Here is an 18,351-nt window from a genome sequence, read left to right as displayed (position 1 = left end):
GAAAAAAATAATAATTGGGCCCTTAGAAGACCATCATTAATTACAATTGAACATAAACTAATACCAAATTAAATGTAAAAACAAATTAATTTTAATTCGAGTTGATTTTTTTAATATAAAATAATTGAGCTCTTAAAAACCATAAATCTCACATATCTCAATTTAAATAAAAATCCTTTAATTATATTTTATATAAATTTAATTTTTAACTGTAATTAATTTTCGTTTGGCTTTTAGCCCAACTAGTTTACGTGCTTACATTTCATATAATCTCTTTGGGTATTTTTTTTCTATTAAAATATAAAAAAATTCTCAAATTAAAAAAGGTTAATTTGAAAGTAAAAAAAGTTAATTTTAAGTTAAAAATGTTTAATTTTAAATTAAATAGAGGTTAACTTTAAGTTAAAATGGTTAATTTTAAGTCAAAATGGTTAATTTGAAAGTAAAAAAAAGTTAATTTTAAGTTAAAAATGGATAATTTTAAATCAAATAGAGGTTAACTTTAAGTTAAAATGGTTAGTTTTAAGTCAAAATGATTAATTTGAAAGTAAAAAAAGGTAATTTTATGTTAAAAATGGTTAATTTTAAATTAAATAGAGATTAACTTTAAGTTAAAATGGTTAATTTTAAGTCAAAATGGTTAATTTGAAAGTAAAAAAGTTCATTTTAAGTTAAAAATGGTTAAATAGAGGTTAACTTTAAGTTAAAATGGTTAATGTTAATTTTCAAAAGGGCTAATTTGAAAGTAATAAAAGGTAATTTTAAGTTAAAATGGTTAATTTTAAATTAAATAGAGGTTAACTTTAAGGAAAAATGGTTAATGTTAATTTTCAAAAGGGCTAATTTTCAATTAAAAAGAGTTAGTTATTTAAAAAATCATTAAGTTTAGTGTGAAAAGGGTTCATTTTAAATTAAAAAATGGTTAATGTTAATTTTGAAAAGGGCAAATTTTAAATTAAAAAGAGTTAGTTATTTAAAAAATCATTAAGTTTAATGTGAAAAGGGTTCATTTTAAATTAAAAAATGGTTAATGTTAATTTTGAAAAGGGCAAATTTTAAATTAAAAAGAGTTAGTTATTTAAAAAATCATTAAGTTTAATGTGAAAAGGGTTCATTTTAAATTAAAAAATGGTTAATGCTAATTTTGAAAAGGGCAAATTTTAAGTTAAAAAGAGTTAGTTATTTAAAAAATCATTAATTTTAATGTGAAAAGGGTTCATTTTAAATTTAAAAAATGGTTAATTTTAAATTAACAAATTATTAATTTTGAATGCAAATAGTTAAATTTAAATTAAAAAGGATTAATTTTAAACTAACAAATGATTAATTTTAAGTTACAAAGACGGGAAAAAGACATAGATGAGTTTTAAAACTTTCAGTAATTTGGAAAGTAGCTTATGAAAAGCATGGTGGGTTGGTAGAATCAATGCTTCAAAGGATCTAATAAAAAAGTGCTGATAAGGAAGAGGTTTCTATTTACAAAAAACTGTAATGACAATAAATAGTATGGAAATTAGAAAATATATATTGAACATTAAGGAACAAGGGTGGCAAATACGTAAAAAGTAAAAATACACAGTGGAATGGAAGGAAACGAAAAGGAAGGTGCATCAGCAAAAAAGCGGCATTCGACTCCGAAATAAAAATAAGGTCGCAGCACACAAACAATATGGCAGAGAGCTTCAGCAAGAAAAAATGGAATGACGAATGGAAAAAGAGTTTCAAAACGAAAAAGTTTTTTCCCGATATCGAAACACGAATGAAACCGGAAATACAACAAAATTATAAACTCACTCAGCTAATTAGCGTCCATGGAAGAGTGGGCGAATATTTCATGAGGTTTGGAATATGCGGACAAACTGCACCTGCAACGACTATTGCAGACATGTGATCACTATGACTATGACTATGACTAGAAAACTCAATATCCAAATTGATCAGGAAGGTAATGATGTCAAATACATGGCCAACATTTCATCAAAATCTAATTTGTTTTTTTATTGCTTCGTTAATCAATAAATATATAATTGAGTTGTGTAAGTTTTTAGCAAGTGCTCCTTCGTTATGAGTTATATTCATTTTGTATTTGTTTCAAGAGCGTAAATAGAAAAATGATTGTGAAGTGTTGATACTTTTAGTATTGTAAATAAGTACGAACATTCTGTAATCTTTGTACGGAAAAGAAGAAGAATAAACGACCTGGGTTACTGCATTGACGAAAAAACGATTCTTAACATCTACATATAAATCTACATGCATTATTCTTAGAAATATTTGGACCATGTGCGACTTGAGCCTAAGCAACTTGTAGTCGTCAAATATGGTTTGTTTTTTTAGGTATGTGCCAACCAGGCCTCTGGAATTTTGCCCGATCTAAATCTATTTCAGTAAAGAAGCTGTGAATCAGATTTAAGCCCTTTCCCTCCTGAGCTTCTACGAGTTTAATTACTTTAGAATGTAACTCATCGGGACCTGTTGCTTTGCCGTTCTTTTGCAGCTTGATGGCTTAACGTAACTAGGGTGATTTCGGGTCCTTCCTTATCGATGAAATAATTTGCTGTGTTTTTATGATTTCGTCTATCATCGGGCAGTTTACGTGTATACTCAGACCAATTTTCAACTATCCTTTTCATTGATGTTATACACTGACGGGCAAAAAATGCCACCCACTTGTAATAAAACTTGATTTGTATATATTTTTATATGTTAATCAAAGTTTCAGGTTTTTTTTAACGTTTGATTGAGTCGTTGTTTAAAAAAGTAAAACGCTGCAAATTGCTGGAAAATGGAAAAAATGACGGGCAGATAAAATTTCGTTTAATTTTGTTTTAGATTTTTATTTACATTTCAATATCGCGTATTACCTCTTCTTGCCTTAATTATATCTTGAAGACGCCTAGGCATACTTTCTACCGGTCTGGAAATCTCTCTTTGCTGGAGGTCAGCCCATTCTTCACGAAGAGTCCTTTCATGACCGTAGAATGTATCAGGAAATGATGCTCTTATTCGTCTTTTGAGGTTATATTATAAAAGTTCGATGGGTTTCAAATGTGGAGAATGGCTTGTCCAGGCTAAGACCTTGATGTTATGCTGTTGAAAGTACGTTTGACTATGCGAGCGACATGTGGCGGGCATTGTTGCGCATTAGAATAGGTGATTTCATCGAGGATAGGGAGCGCACGATGTTCCAAAATTTCATCCACGTGGCGAGTGGCCGTCAAAGAACCTCCATGAACAACAACCAACTCTGTGAGAATCTCTATTGAAATTCCCGCTCACACCAACACTGCTACGTTGAAAAGGTTGGCTCTGGGAAAAATTACAGGCTTCGTATATTTCTGTCGCCTTCTTCAGACTCTTTCACCCATCTGGAGATCGTAGAGCAAATCTACGCTCATCTGTAAAACGTACAGCAGGCCAATCGTCCAAAGTCCAATGGCTGTGTTCTCGAGCAAATGCGAGTCGTGCAGCTCTGTGTTCTGGTCAATTCTGGTCCTCTTAATGGGAGAAAAGCCATCGGTCCATACTGATTTAGTAGGCGGATAGCCCGGCCAAAGAAAGCCCTGATACTGCGTTTGTCGGGCCACAACCACTACCATATTACCTCACTCTATGAGCACAGCGGAAGAGAGTATTAAAAACTGGGGTATGAAACAATTCCTTAAGGAGGGGAATCTATCCCCCGGACACAGGCAATCGAAAGAGTTTGTTAAGGTGATCAAACCAGCAGAATCGAAATGGCTATTCTCTAACTCAAGGAAGGGAATTACGAGGCTGATAGGTATCCTGACACCTCTCCGTACCTCGCTGAGAGTGATAGGTATGCTAGGTCTAGATTTGAAATCTTTGAAGGAGAGGACATCACCAAATCACTCCCCGAGATTAAATGGTCCAAAATCATGGGGTTTGTGAATAGGTCCAAGAGGTATATATATATACACTGATTTAGTCTTCTTCCAGCAGTGCGTTCAGAAATTTGAACACCTCGAACTTTCTGGAGCTGATGAACCACTTGAACAAAAGTAAGGTGCCGGCTTCGCAAAATTCTCAAAGTCAAAAAACTGTCTTGTGGTCCTCATACCCTAGGGCGTCCAGAGCCGGCTTCGCAAAATTCTCAAAGTCAAAAAACTGTCTTGTGGTCCTCAACCCTAGGGCGTCCAGAGCCGGCCTTCTATGGCAGGACCCAGTTTATCGAAAACGTCTAACGGCATCTCGCAGTGTTTTGTAAGGATCTGGCAATAGCCGCATATCTGATGGATAATTGCCACATCACCCGCAACATCCTCAGCACTAAGTGGCATTTTTACATTTAAAAATAGAAATTAAGAAAACAAAACAAAAGTAAAAACTAAACAGTTTATTGTTTCAGAATTTAAACGAAACTGAATAAACATTTTAAATTCCGTAAAAAGTAAACATTGAAAAATCCTTTAGCCTTGTTTTGGATTAAGGAATGAGTGATCTTCCCAATTTGAAACGTAGTAGAAGAAGATATTTATTGGTAAAAACAATGAGACAAATTAAGTGCAGAAATTTCTTTTATGAAGAAAATTTAAAAAAAAATCAATTGGGTGCAATATTTTGCCTGTCAGGGTGTAAAACGAAGACCAATATCCCCAAATTATATCAGTAAATGTTCTTAGGTTATATTTAATTGAGACTCGGTTCATAACAGGATCTCCCCATTAGAAACACTTTACGAAAATGTTACAGTTGTGGATCTTTGGTTCGGACTTAAGTCGAAAGAGGTACATTTAGGAAACCAGTGACTCGTATGAATATTCAAGAGGGCTGTTGTGAACGGAGGAGAGGCGGTCTGTCGGTCTACTTTACGCCGTTTGAATACAGAATCCTCGCCAAGGACCGGCGTTACGACCCAGGTCACATCCTAAACAAAGTTATTTCTCCTCGGTTGTCCGCGTTTACAATTACCGCTCTAAAAAGTATTTAAACAAAAAAAATCACGAAATATTATTTTCCGACGTCAAAGGGATATGATTCATGACCGGAGTGAGGTTGTAATAAGTCACCCCTTTCCCACGAGGTGCAGACCACGGTAAACATTGACTTCGGTATCTAAACAGCTACAATTATAGCCGAGTCACCGTCTTAGGTGACGCGGTCACTTTGATTGACGCTACAGTCGGCATCCGACATACCTTTTCATGACGTCTCAACTTCAAAAGCCCCTGACTCTTTTCTGGCTCCGACGGATTTATCTACCATCTACAGATTAATAAAAACGTCAATCAAAAACCAGGCAATTCCACTAATATCATATATTTGAATAAATGTGTGGTGAGTAGTGACCGTTAGTCGATAATTATTCAGAAGAGATGCGGTCTGGTCAACATCACAAAACATATTTTCTTCACCGTGCCATCTTTATTAAGATCATCTCCAGGGCTCAAAGTGTTTGTCTCCTCTCAGAGGGAGCACTCTCAACACGGCACGCAAGAATGGCACAATTACACAGAAGACAAACATTTTGAGCCCTGAAGATGATCTCAATAAAGATCGAAACGTTGGCACGATAAAGAAAATATTTTTCTGAAACCTACATCACACCAGACCGCACCTCACGATTTCTGAATCGTGGATTAGTCAGACAGACTTATAGCGACATAATTATTTTATTTTATATACACTATATGACTAAATGTATTTTTTATATATATTGTGTCAAAAAAAAAAAATAAAAAAAATTTGGGCCATCTTTCGCCCTGGACAAGGCGGAAAACTATCCAACCAAAAGAAAAAGGGGCAAAATAAAAATAATGATCAAAAATAAATTAATTAATTAAAAACAAATAAATAAATTATAAAAAATCGACTTTAAAATAAAATTTAAACAAAACGACCCCCCCCCCAGACAAATATAATAAGCATAGTTTAAGTTTGATTGGTGGAACAATTGATTCTTGTAATTTTTTTAATTGCGACTATAAAAAAAAAGTTTAAATTAAATTCATTTTTTTAAAATAATATTAATAAATTTGAAGTTTCAGACGCATGGATCGGCTGCTGCTCGAGAAATCTCAGGATATATATATATATATAAAATAATAATAAAAATATTTTTTTTTAACATTACTACTAACGACTCATTTCAGATTCTCGAGAGCTGTATATTTTTCAAAAAAAAAAATCACAGGCGAAAGTTCCGGATCCACTTGCAGCCATCCAGTATCCAAACCACAGGCCAACGAAGGACAACCAAGGCTGTTCGAGACGGGGACCGCCATCTACAACCAACCACTGTGGTGCTGTCCAGGAGTGCATCCCACTCGCAGACCACAACTTTGAAGATGGCGAACCTCGGATGCGAAATAATAATAAAAACTTATGTAAATAAAAATAAATTCACGCGTCCCCGAAGAGTTTTGCGCAGCCTGGACGTTTAATTAATACGCGCCAGGTTGCTTTCTCTTCAATACCCCACATGTAACATGTAGTCAAACAGCACTTCTAAATAATATTAAATAGCCCCAACATTGTACAAATAGTCTGCATGCAGAAATCAATCAATAATATCAACAAAAATATTTTGGTCGCATTAGATAGCAGGTAAACTTAATTTAAAGTAAATTAGAAAGCATTTTTTAATTAAAATTTTTTTTAAGGGGTTCGGAACAATAGCAATAATCCTAATGCAATAGCAATATTGAATAAATATTATTTTTGTTAGATTTCTCATCGAGTTCTGAGATTGTTAAACCTGAAGTTTCTTGGGCTGTACAGACTCGCTAGTTCGGTACGTCACATAGTCTGACAGTTTGGTTCCCGATTACTCATCGTCAACAAGACAAGAGGATCTTTAACGTCCGCACCTAGCCTATTCGGCCTTATCGGACGTTTTGATTCTCAAGATGAGAGCTGACGCACTTCTGCATACGACGGAAAAGTGTTACCGCCGCAGCATTGGTGTAGTGTACACAGCTTGTGCTTTAGAGAGGTTGCCACGCCCTCTGGGCTGCACCATTATTTTGTGCCCGGATACCCCCCTTGTAACCAAGGGTTAGGAGGGGTCACAGGATAGAATGAAGGAATTCGGATTGAGAAACAGGGCCGTGGAAGANACGCCTTCCGCTGCCTCTCGTGAGACCCAGAGCGGTCAGATAGCCAACTGGGCGCGGGGCACCCGCCGAAACTACCCGCCGTCATAGGCTCCCTTTCTTCGTAATAGCCCTTCGTGGGTTCGGAAGCCCAGTCGAGCTCTCGCAGGCTCCCGCAGGTGCCTGTTACTACTCAAGGGTTGTTCCTACACCCACTCCGGAACTTGTTAGTCTTCTCCCACACGAGTTCGGTAACTTTAGTGACTATGAGGTTAGTTAATCAGTTCAATCCCCTCGTTGGTTGCCCTTTGGTGAGCGACGGGGACCCTAAAATATAGAGCCAACATAGTCTGACAAGCAAAACGGAAACGACCAAATAAATTTTTAAAAAATCCAGTCATTTATCAGAAGGGTTTAATGTCCAACTACTTGTTATTTGTCGCACAGGGGCCAGGTAAATTTACAATAATTCCTTTTCTACAAAATATTAAAATAAAAATTCCAAAGTAACATACGTTAGCGTGGCAAGTAGGAGAATCACTCTAACTCACGATTAGAAATGGTACATCATAGAAAAAAAATAGATTAGAAACTCTCCTCCTGAAAATCCGAATCGTGGAAAATTCATTCATAATTAAAAGAAAAATGTAACGTTATTTTCTTACTTCGCATAGTCGGCTTTGCAGTAGACGGCGTGGTCTCGGACGAAACAACTCGGCTCTCTGTCCAGTGCCAGTTGGCAGACGGAGCACCGTAGACAGGAGGAGTGCCACGATCTTCCGGATACCTGTAACAAGTACTTGTCCGTAATAGGTTCACAACATCCGGCGCAGATACAGCCGCCCTCCGTCTGAAAAAAAACAACGTAATACAACTTTAACTTCCCATGTATTTGTATTTATTTAGATGCTTCAAACAAAATATTACATATAATAAATAAAAATAAAATATAAATACAAGTATAATTAGTATTATTTTAATAATAATTTATAAAAATGCAAAGGAAGCTTTTTAAAAATTTAACTATGTTCCCTCAACTCAATCATAGAGTTTCTTAAGAATACCAAATCTCCAGGTCGTATCGTATGCTTTTTCCAGGTCGAAGAAGTCAGCTAAAGCATGCTCTCTCAAAGAAAGTGTTCTGAATAGCACTTTCAAGGAGCGCTACATGATCTTCAGAGCAAAAGTGCATTCTAAACCCAGCCTGGTATTGGCTGTACAGACATTTTTTCTCAATAAACCAATTTAACCTATTGTTAATTATGGCTTCCTTTTGCTGAGACATGATGTTAGAGAAATAGGTCTGTAATTTTCTGGGAGGCTAGGATCTTTACCCGGTTCAGCAATGGGTATCACGACCGCCTCCCTCAAGTTTTCAGGATAATATCCCCCAACCCTTAGTTCGTTAAATAACTCCAAAAGCTTGACTTTTCCTTCTGGAGATAGATTTTTAATCATGGAGTATGTGATTTCATCACTTCCCGGAGAAGATTCTTTCACCGAACTCAGAACAAGATCCAGTTCAGCCAGAGTGTTCCAAACTTTTTCTTCATCAGTTGCAAAATTTAAATCGTGTCTTTCTTCCTCCTATTTTATCTGCCTGAAACGCTCCGAATACCTGGGAATTAGAAACAGATTCAAAATGACGAGCTATTGGCTCAGCAATTTGAAACGGTTCTGTTATGACATGTCTTCTGCACGAAGTATTGGCATAATTGGGGGGTTTTCTTTTGCCCGAAATTGGATTCCATACGTGGTGTTAAATTGGATATATTACTTATCGTACAGTTATGAAGCCAACTCTCAGCAAGCAGAGCCTGAGTAGAATTGAAGTTGCGAAGTTTATTTTATATATTTATATTATATTTTATATATTTTATTAGAGAGATATATGTAATATACTCCATGTAATTAATACAATTGAATATACATATATTTAAATGTCAGATTGAATGAAATATATATAGATTAAAGAAGGTCACAAATAAATATGGAAGAAACATGATTTTTATTACAATTAATTAAGGTTTTTAGTTGAGATAAAAAAGTCAATGGCACGAGCGGGATTCGAACCCACGATCTTCGGCTTGATACGCCGCTGCTCTACCACTTGAGCTAGGTAGAGCAGCGCCGTATCAAGCCGAAGATCATGGGTTCGAATCCCGCTCGTGCCATTGACTTTTTATCTCAACTAAAAACCTTAATTAATTGTAATATATTAATTGGTCAAGTGGATCACGAAATTAGTGAATTTAATTATTTTTATTACTTTATGAATCGCATAACACTTGAATTTTACAGATATGCTTCCTCTTCTTTTATCGAGAAACTTCTGGAATTTTTCAACTATATTTTTGATACCGGCCAACTCCCATCCTCATCTAGCAAATCAATTATTTTCCCTTTCTTTAAAAATGGTGACGTAAACGACGTATTCAACTATGGAGGCAGTTAATGTGTAGACACAATAGCTAAAGTAATTTTTTCCATGTTACACCGGCGTTTAGAAAAGTATGTCAAAGAGAATGATCTGTTTAGCGAATTTCAGGCCGGGTTCAGAAAAGGTTATTCTGCAATAGATAACATCTTTGTTTTGTCTAACCTAATACAACTGAAGCTCTCAGAAAAGCGAAGAAAAGTGTATTGATTTTTCATAGACTTAAAGGCAGCTTTTGACTCAGTCAATCATTCATCATTATTCCGAAAGCTCGTATACATTTCGTCTAAGTTTGTCTATACTTAAATGCTTTTATGCCTCGAGAGTTTCAGCGGTTCGGACCTCAGAAGGAATTTCTAAATACTTCAGAATAGGGACTGAAGTAAGACAATGTAAGACAGAGTAAGACAAGGGTGTGTGCTTAGCCCCATGTTGTTTTCCCTTTTTGTGGACGATATTGTTAATCTACTAGAAGGAGGAATTCTTGTTGGTAATGCCAGAATAAAAATATTATTTTATGCGGATGATATGGTCCTAATTGCTGAGAGTCCGGCTAGTTTGCAAAATAATATTCTATCTGGATGGGTATAAAAAGAAACTCCAAGTTTTCCGTGGTTGAAAATTTATTCCAATTTTTTTGAATTATATTGGACGTTCGGGCTCAATGGCCTATCATCAGCACTAAACATAGAGAGATTTTTTATTATTATCAGTTAGAAAGTACATATATCCATGATTTTATTTTTTTTATTTTTATATAAAAGTTTTATTGGCATAGTCCAGGTATATAAAACTTATATTAAAAAAATTCAAATCATGGATATATGTACTTTCTAACTGATAATAATAAAAAATCTCTCTATGTTTAGTACTGATGATGGGCCATTGAGCCCGAACGCCAATATAATTTTAAAAAATTGGAATAAATTTTCAACCACGGAAAACTTGGAGTTTCTTTTTATACCCATCCAGATAGCTGAGACGGACCGTGGATTCAATATAAATAAAGTAAAATAATATTCAAATTTTTGAGTCCTTTTGTGATCTTTGGAACTTATCTGAAAATTTAAAAAAGTCAAAAATGATGATCTTCCGCAATGGGGGTAAACAGACAGCCTCTGAAAAATTTTATAAGGGTAACATAATCCAAGTGGTGAATAGGTACAAATTCCTGGGTGTTATTTTTACTCCGCTTCTTTTTACCATTTTGAAGCAAGAATTTCGGTTACAAAAACATGTTTAAACTGTGTCTGGGTAAATCTCTTTCGCAACAAGCTTGTACCGTATGAAACCAAACTAAAAGTTTATAACAGTGTCCTGCGAACAGTGGTAAGTTACGGCGCTCAAGTATGGTGTTTCCAGTCCTACGAGGTTGTAGAAAAATTTCAACGTTTTTTGTTAAAAAACTTTTCAGCTTACCATCTTTCTTACCAAATTACATGTTAACGCTAGAATGGTTAGGCCCCCTTGCGCAGTGGCAATATCGTAATCAATGAAGTTCTACTGAGATGCGATTATTGCTAGTTGAAAACTGAGATGTTAACGCTAGAATCCTGTTTGCCTCCTCTATTCTCGTATGCCTTTTCCCTCCACCTAAAAGTCAAAGATACTGAGCCTCCCAGATGATCGACTGCCTAAAATAATCGCTCTACAGATAACTAGAAAGTTTATCTCCTGGTATAACAATGGGCTTCTCTAGCCCAGAAATACTTATGCCCCTGGCAAAACTCCGGTGTTCGGGAGAATCTCTCGGTCCTTTTAGTGCTTCTTTACAAAATAAACGAAGTTCATCGAGAAGCTGTGAATCAGGCGAAAAGCACAGAGAGGTTCAACTTGTATAAGGAACTTTTCAATAAACACATACTGTCATATAAACTGAGCCTTTCCCAGGACCTTAATTAGAGATTCTTGTTGGCTATTCAAACTAAGAATATCTCCTGGTAAATTCAAATCTCTTTTGAGTCTGCTCTCTTCTCTCAGAATTGCGGGTACCTTACTTGGGAAAGAGTCATCTCCAGAGTCGAAATACTGGAATATCTTTCTAACCAAGTATCATCCCCTTTACCGCTAATTTCCTTTGCTCGGCACGCCTGGAGAGTGAGATACGAGTGGCTTTCAGATATGCAATAATTGTCGTCCCTGAACATATAATTTTATTTTTACTGCTTTGTTTTTTAGTACTCTATCAGTTCCCAAGAGGTAATTTGTTCTTATTTAATTCTTTTTGTTTTCTTCTTTTTTCTTATATGTCCATCTATTTTAATTCATACACCTGCTATATGTCAATTTTCTCTTTCAATTTCTTTTGTTTTAGTATTTCTGTATTTGTAAGCTTTATTATGCAGTAAACTCAGCAGACGTCTACTAGCCATGTTTATTATACTTTGTATCATTTTTTTTTTATCAATTCTAATAAAGTATTGTTTATTGTATTGGTTGAGAAAAAAAAGTCAGGCGGGATTCGAACCCACGGCCTTCGGCTAAATACGCCGTTGTTTTTCTAACCACTTGAGCTATCGAGCCTGCGATCCACTCGGGCTTCCCATCTCAACCCACCAATTGAAAAATGGCAAAAAGAGGGAAAATTCGAAAGGTTGTAGGTTAAGATGAGTTGGTGTATTGTTTTGCGAATTTCATTAACTTAGATCGTTTAATTAATTATAATATTTTTGTTTAGATCTTAATTCTCCTTCGATGCTGTCAGATAGTTATACAGGGTGTCTCGTAGACAGACGTCGATACTTCAGGTCATCTTAGATATCAAATCCTATTAAAATCCTTATTGTCCAAAGTTTTGAATTTCACTTTTTCGCGTTACTTCAACCTTTCAAAACTTGCTAATTTTAAACTTATGTTGAGGTGAGCGGCCCTAGAAGAAAAGTCCAAATGCTTCGTTCAAAACATTTATTGACACGTTTCGGACGTCTCACGTCCTTCATCAGGTACATAAGCATTGTTTTTTTGTTTCAGTAACACCCTTTCCTGCGTCCCAGACCAACAGCAATTTATTGTTGATTGTCTTTGTTTGTCGTTGATTTATTTATTGTCAACAATAAATTGCTGTTGGTCTGGGACGCCGGAAAAGGTGTTACTGACAAAAAAAACAATGATTATGTACCTGATGAAGGACGTGAGACGTCCGAAACGTTGTCAATAAATGTTTTGAACGAAGCATTTGGACTTTTCTTCTGGGGCCGCTCACCTCAATATAAGTTTAAAATTAACAAATGATTATCCAACGGCCGACTAAAACAAGGACATGACTTTCAAAACTTCATTCTATAAAGTTTCTCGTATCTCTTTCTGTTGTCTTTTTGCTTAGATTTAATAGGTTAATCGATACACTGAATAATTAAGATCAACTACATGTTTACTCCAAAGGGATGAAAAAATCAAATTCAATTATTCGACCTATTTTAAGGTCATCAAGACAAAAGAATCTTAAAGTTGCCTATAAATTGACATAAGCATTTTTCAAATTCAGTCTTGGGCAATAGTGGGACAAAGTGTTCAAAGTAATTTCTAACCAACTATTAAAAATTTACGCCGATTTGTAAATCTTTTAAGATTGTTTTGCCCTGATGATGACCTTTAAACAGGTCGAAACTTGACAGTAACATTTTGTTTCTTTATCCACACTATACCAAGATCCAGATCATTTGAGCTAAGAACTGGTCGAAACTTCTAACATTTTAAACTTGGTTTTATATCACATTTAACGATATTGTTTACTGAGGATGAAAGACAGTTATCAATTTAGCAAATCATTCTTGAAAAACTAAATGACGACATTTAACAAAAATGGTCAGCAACCTCGCAGAATTCAAATTCCAGATCTATAAAAAAATACCTGCGAGTTTAATAGAAAAACAAAAATTTAAGTCCATATCTGTGAAGTGGGGCTAAATAGACTCGATGAAGTATGAATAAAACATGTTTTTTTCTAGATTCTTTTGAGTATGATTTTATTCAATGTGCTGAAAACTTGTAAGTCTTTTTGATGTAAATTGTTACACTGCTTTAACAGTTAATGCCCTCGGTGTTTTCTAAGTACAATCAATGTGTTTATACATAAATCGATGTTTTTATACACTGCCTTAGACTGACAACGGGTCGGAGAATACAAATTGCCTGGATAAATAATGTCGGATCACATCTGGACAGTGTCCAAGACGTTGAGGAACAGCTCTACCGGTTTTCACCCGTTTTATTAGTATTATTTACGCCACGGAAGATAAACGGAGGAATTAATAAATGGATCTACTAAAGAGTCCGATGTATTTCCCGTCAGTTTGAATTTGCAATTCCAACTCAAGACCGACGTTTTTTTACGAATCGGGCATACCGGGGATACTCGCACCGGTTCACTTGAACCTTATGCCGGCCATATTGTACATCGAGGACATGGAGGGGAAACGCGAACGAACCAATGACTAAACACCGTTTTGAGAAATAAAAACTGTTTTGTCCCTATTGTCACTGTCATTGTTGACATCCTGGAAGGGTGAGAACAAAAGTTTGACGCAATGATCCCCCCCTTCTTGAGATCGGGTAGTAAAACAACTATTTCGTGTTACCATCTTTTTTCCCTGTCGACATCCACCATCTGCCTTCGAATCGAAGATTTTCATGGGATAAATTTGTCGGTAAAACAAAAGTTAACCCGAGAATGGCAGATAAACATAAGAAACTAGAACCTAAATCCTTACGTCATAAGAATCCGACGAAATATTTGATTAAAAAAAAAAACAGTAGATATATAGTATTTATGGTCTAATGCTATCTTGAGTAGGAAAACTTTAACAATTTTGCTAAACGTTTAGCGGGAAATCCCATGAATTTAGATTCGCGCCAAATAAATCAGTGTTGCCAATACACTGGCAGAACCAACACTGCGCCCGCCCTAAACTCATAGGATTACCTACTAACTTTATTTTTTTTTAAATTGCTAATCCTGGCATTCCTCAGAAGCAACTGACCTGGTGATTGGGTGTCAATACTCAATATGACATCTCGCTACACCATACTCATAAATTTTAAAAATCCATAATATGTAAACGTAGAGCGTGATAAAATTCTCGTCTTTTTCGCCTGTTTTAAAATTCAGAATAAACTGTCTGAAAGGAATGAAGTTTATGCATTTAAAAGTCGGCAAGTTCACTAGGACGAAACGCCATTCCCAGGGTTGAGGAACTTTGGCGCACCATTCCTTCCTTATTTTATGTACTGGCAATAAACCAATAAATAAACAAGAGATTTTGGTCTAAAATAGACGTCCTTTCTCATTACAAATCCAAAATTAATCTTTATTCTTTTTTAAAATTATAATTTTTAGTTTTAAAATGTAACTTTAATTATTCAGAAATCGTGAGATGCGGTCTGGTGTGATGTAGGTTTCAGAAAAACATTTTCTTTATCGTGCCAACGTTTCGATCTTTATTGAGATCATCTTCAGGGCCTGGGATTTACAAACATTGTTTACATTTAACAAATACATTTAGGATGTGGAAAAGTGAATTTATACAACGCAAAATGCAAGGCCCTGAAGATGATCTCAATAAATATCGAAACGTTGGCACGATAAAGAAAATATTTTTCTGAAACCTACATCACACCAGACCGCATCTCACGTTTTTTGAATAATTACCGATTAACGGTCACTAATCACCACACATGTAACATTAATGTTATATATTTTATTGTTAAAACATAAAACGTTCACCGGGATTTACTACATCTTTACAACCTTAAACAAAATTGTGAAAGTTGACATTTCTCTAAAGCGACTTTGCGCAGGAAAGGGTTAAATTATAAACTGTATATGAAAAATTTTATGTTTGGCAAATATAACAATCGATACCAAGTGCAGTTGTTGGAGATAGAAGAGTCCAAAATGGATAATTTAGATTGGCGCCAAATAAATCAATGTTGCCAATAAACGGGCAGAAATAGCGCAGGAACAACACTGTGCCCGCACTATACTCATGGGATTTTCTGCAAAATTTAAAGAAATTGCTAAAGCTAGCATTGCCCTGAATCAACTTTGGAAAAGAAAGAGTTAAATAAACTATACATAAAATATATATATATATATATACAGGGTGAATTGCTACTCGTGCTACAAACTTCTCCAGTAGATTCTTCACCCTAAAATGAACAAAAAAGTTCATATTGTCCATGGTCCGATTCTCAACCATTTCAGAGTAATTTCGCTTTTTATCGATTTTGAAAGATATCACGTCCTGGCGTCGGAAAATCGTGATATCTTTTAATCTAAACATTTCTCTTAAAATCTATAAGCACCGTTGAAATCCCCGTTAATTTTTAGAGAGAATCAAAATCATAATTCCATTGAAATTTTTTAATTTAATTTAATGCCCATTTAGTATGTAATGCTTAAGAAGTTTACAAACAGCTAGAAGGTCAAGGAAGAAAGACCCAAACGTTTTGCCACCTTCATCTTCTTATTGAAAAATTAACGGGGATTTCAACGGTGCTTATAGATTTTAAGAGAAATGTTTAGATTAAAAGATATCACGATTTTCCGACGCCAGGACGTGATATCTTTCAAAATCGATAAAAAGCGAAATTACTCTGAAATGGTTGAGAATCGGACCATGGTCAATATGAACTTTTTTGTTCATTTTAGGGTCAAGAATCTACTGGTGAAGTTTGTAGCACGAGTAGCAAGTCACTCTCAAACATTAGCAATCCTTGAACCACCATTTTTTCTCTTTTTGTCATCAACATCTTGGTCTCACAACCACTAAATAAGAAAATGACGAGTGCGTTGGAAGCGTTATTAAATCAGGTAGTTTTCCTCAAATTTGCTGCCTTCTGAGACTAAAATTAGAAACTCTGGATTACTTTATACACTTTCCGATTTACACAATTTTCCACTCTTTTTGTAGTTCTGGCTGAAATAAAACACAAAAAATTAGCCCAAACATTTTGCCACCGTCATCTTCTTATTGAAAAATTAACGGGAATTTCAACGGTGCTATTAGATTTTCAGAGAAATGTTTAGATTAAAAGATATCACGATTTTCCGACGCCAGGACGTGATATCTTTCAAAATCGATAAAAAGCGAAATTACTCTGAAATGGTTGAGAATCGGACCATGGACAATATGAACTTTTTTGTTCATTTTAGGGTGAAGAATCTACTGGAGAAGTTTGTAGCACGAGTAGCAATTCACCCTGTATATGACCAATGTTGGAGATTTTAAATTGAGGCAAAAAAAATCAGTGTTGCCAATACACGAGATATCGGGATGAGACATTGAAGAGCAAAGCTGCCATAAATTCAAATATTAGCTGATGCTGATCAATTGGCTAAATTTGATCTTGCCCTGAGGCAAGGTTCGCCAAGGAAGGTTTAACCGGGAGACGGTTATAAACAAAGAAAGCGCGGTGTAATAAATGCAAATTGAAATATTCTAGATATCTAAATTGCCATCTCTTGAAAAATAAAACCGTAAAGTAAAAGCGAGTTAGAAACATGAATGATCGTAGGCTTATAAAATATGCTTTAGAATTCATTACCAAGACTTGGGGTCTTTTCAGTAATTCGACAACATAGCTTAAAATAAAAGTACCTTGATAACTTTTAAAATTCGATATCTCCAAAACCAAAATTTAATTACACTTAAAAGCATTGCAGATGTTTGGTTAGGTATAACATATCTGAAACCTTCCATCTGTACCCAAGTTGTTCATCAGCACGGTAATTTGTAGTCTTTTTTGCTCATGAATTAATAAGATATGAAATTGTAGTTTGTCGCGATAATATACTTACTTTTAATCCACGTAAGTTTTCCTACTCCTATGGCTACTCGGCATTCTTTTCACTTACTTCACTAAAAGTCATTTCACCAAATAGATCCAAAAAAGATAAAAGAGGAACTGTATAAACTCTAGTGGCGCTAGACACAGTAAACCTGTGATAAAACAACCCTCACCAAGACTGGCCAAATCATTGCTAAACTTAGAAAGGTTAAAATAAGAGTAATGAAAAGAACTATGTATACCGGTGCTGGCATCTGCAAAAACATCTCCTTAAAAAGGACAACTTCAATGATGATCCAATTTGTAGTTTACGCAATGAGGAGGTACTGTTGCCCATGTCATCTTCGATTGCGAAGCAACCCCTCAATGGAGACATAACCTGGGATATAAAAGAAAACCCAAGAATAGGTAGCAAGGGCAGTCAATAACCTAGAACTTCTTAAGAGAAGAATCGAATCGACACAGTGGACTAAGGAAGTACGAAACAGTAAGGCAGAAGGCTGCTATGCTTGGGGAACAAAAACTCCCACTTCCTAGTACCCACCATCATCATCAAGAGTTTTATCGAGCCCGTTAACATCATAACGCGTACTGTGCACAATGCCTTTATGTCTCAAGAAAACAACTGCTTTTTCCTTCATGTTTCAAACCGAATTGTCTGTATTCAAAGTCAAACTCGAGTATGCGGCGCAACAATGACCTCAATGACTTCTAAAGTTGCACTACTTATGACAAAGAACCAGGAATTTTATTACGCTACATAAAAGTAGCTTTATTAATTTAAGCTGCGTGGTCGTATAAGAAAAAAGACCCCAAGACTTAACTGATAAACGACAGGCTGAGGACCATAGTCGCTTGAGAAAAGTAAAATGAAAAAATATTTTAAAAAATTTTCCCCCTTGCAATTTTTTGCCGAAAATCACAAAAATGGCAACAATGGAACAACCTCGCCCAATTCAGAAAGCTTTTCGATTTGAAACGGTCTAATTGTATGCTGCATGCGAAAGGCACATTTGGCCTCCGTATATATATATTAGAACCTGAGATAAAAACGATATAAAATGTTGGAGG

General features: G+C 35.3%; 1 protein-coding gene and 1 non-coding gene across 3 annotated transcripts in view; one reads left to right on the top strand and one right to left on the bottom strand.

The window, feature by feature from the left end:
- Positions 1 to 18,351, bottom strand: part of LOC106665949 (LIM/homeobox protein Awh) — an 80,147-nt gene that overhangs the window by 30,273 nt on the left and 31,523 nt on the right. For both annotated transcript variants that reach the window (XM_014392778.2, XM_014392786.2), the window contains exon 2: positions 7,721 to 7,905. In XM_014392778.2, coding sequence (XP_014248264.1) covers positions 7,721 to 7,905 — 185 coding nt within the window. The remainder of the gene's footprint in view (positions 1 to 7,720; positions 7,906 to 18,351) is intronic.
- On the top strand, positions 10,956 to 11,093 carry LOC112126584. The gene has a single exon (XR_002910090.1). It is a non-coding gene; the product is annotated as a U4 spliceosomal RNA (small nuclear RNA).

Source organism: Cimex lectularius, unplaced genomic scaffold, assembly GCF_000648675.2.
Source record: "Cimex lectularius strain Harlan isolate CLEC.00 unplaced genomic scaffold, Clec_2.1 scaffold23, whole genome shotgun sequence".
Lineage (NCBI taxonomy): Eukaryota > Metazoa > Arthropoda > Insecta > Hemiptera > Cimicidae > Cimex > Cimex lectularius.
This window is presented reverse-complemented; position numbering and strand designations above follow the sequence as displayed.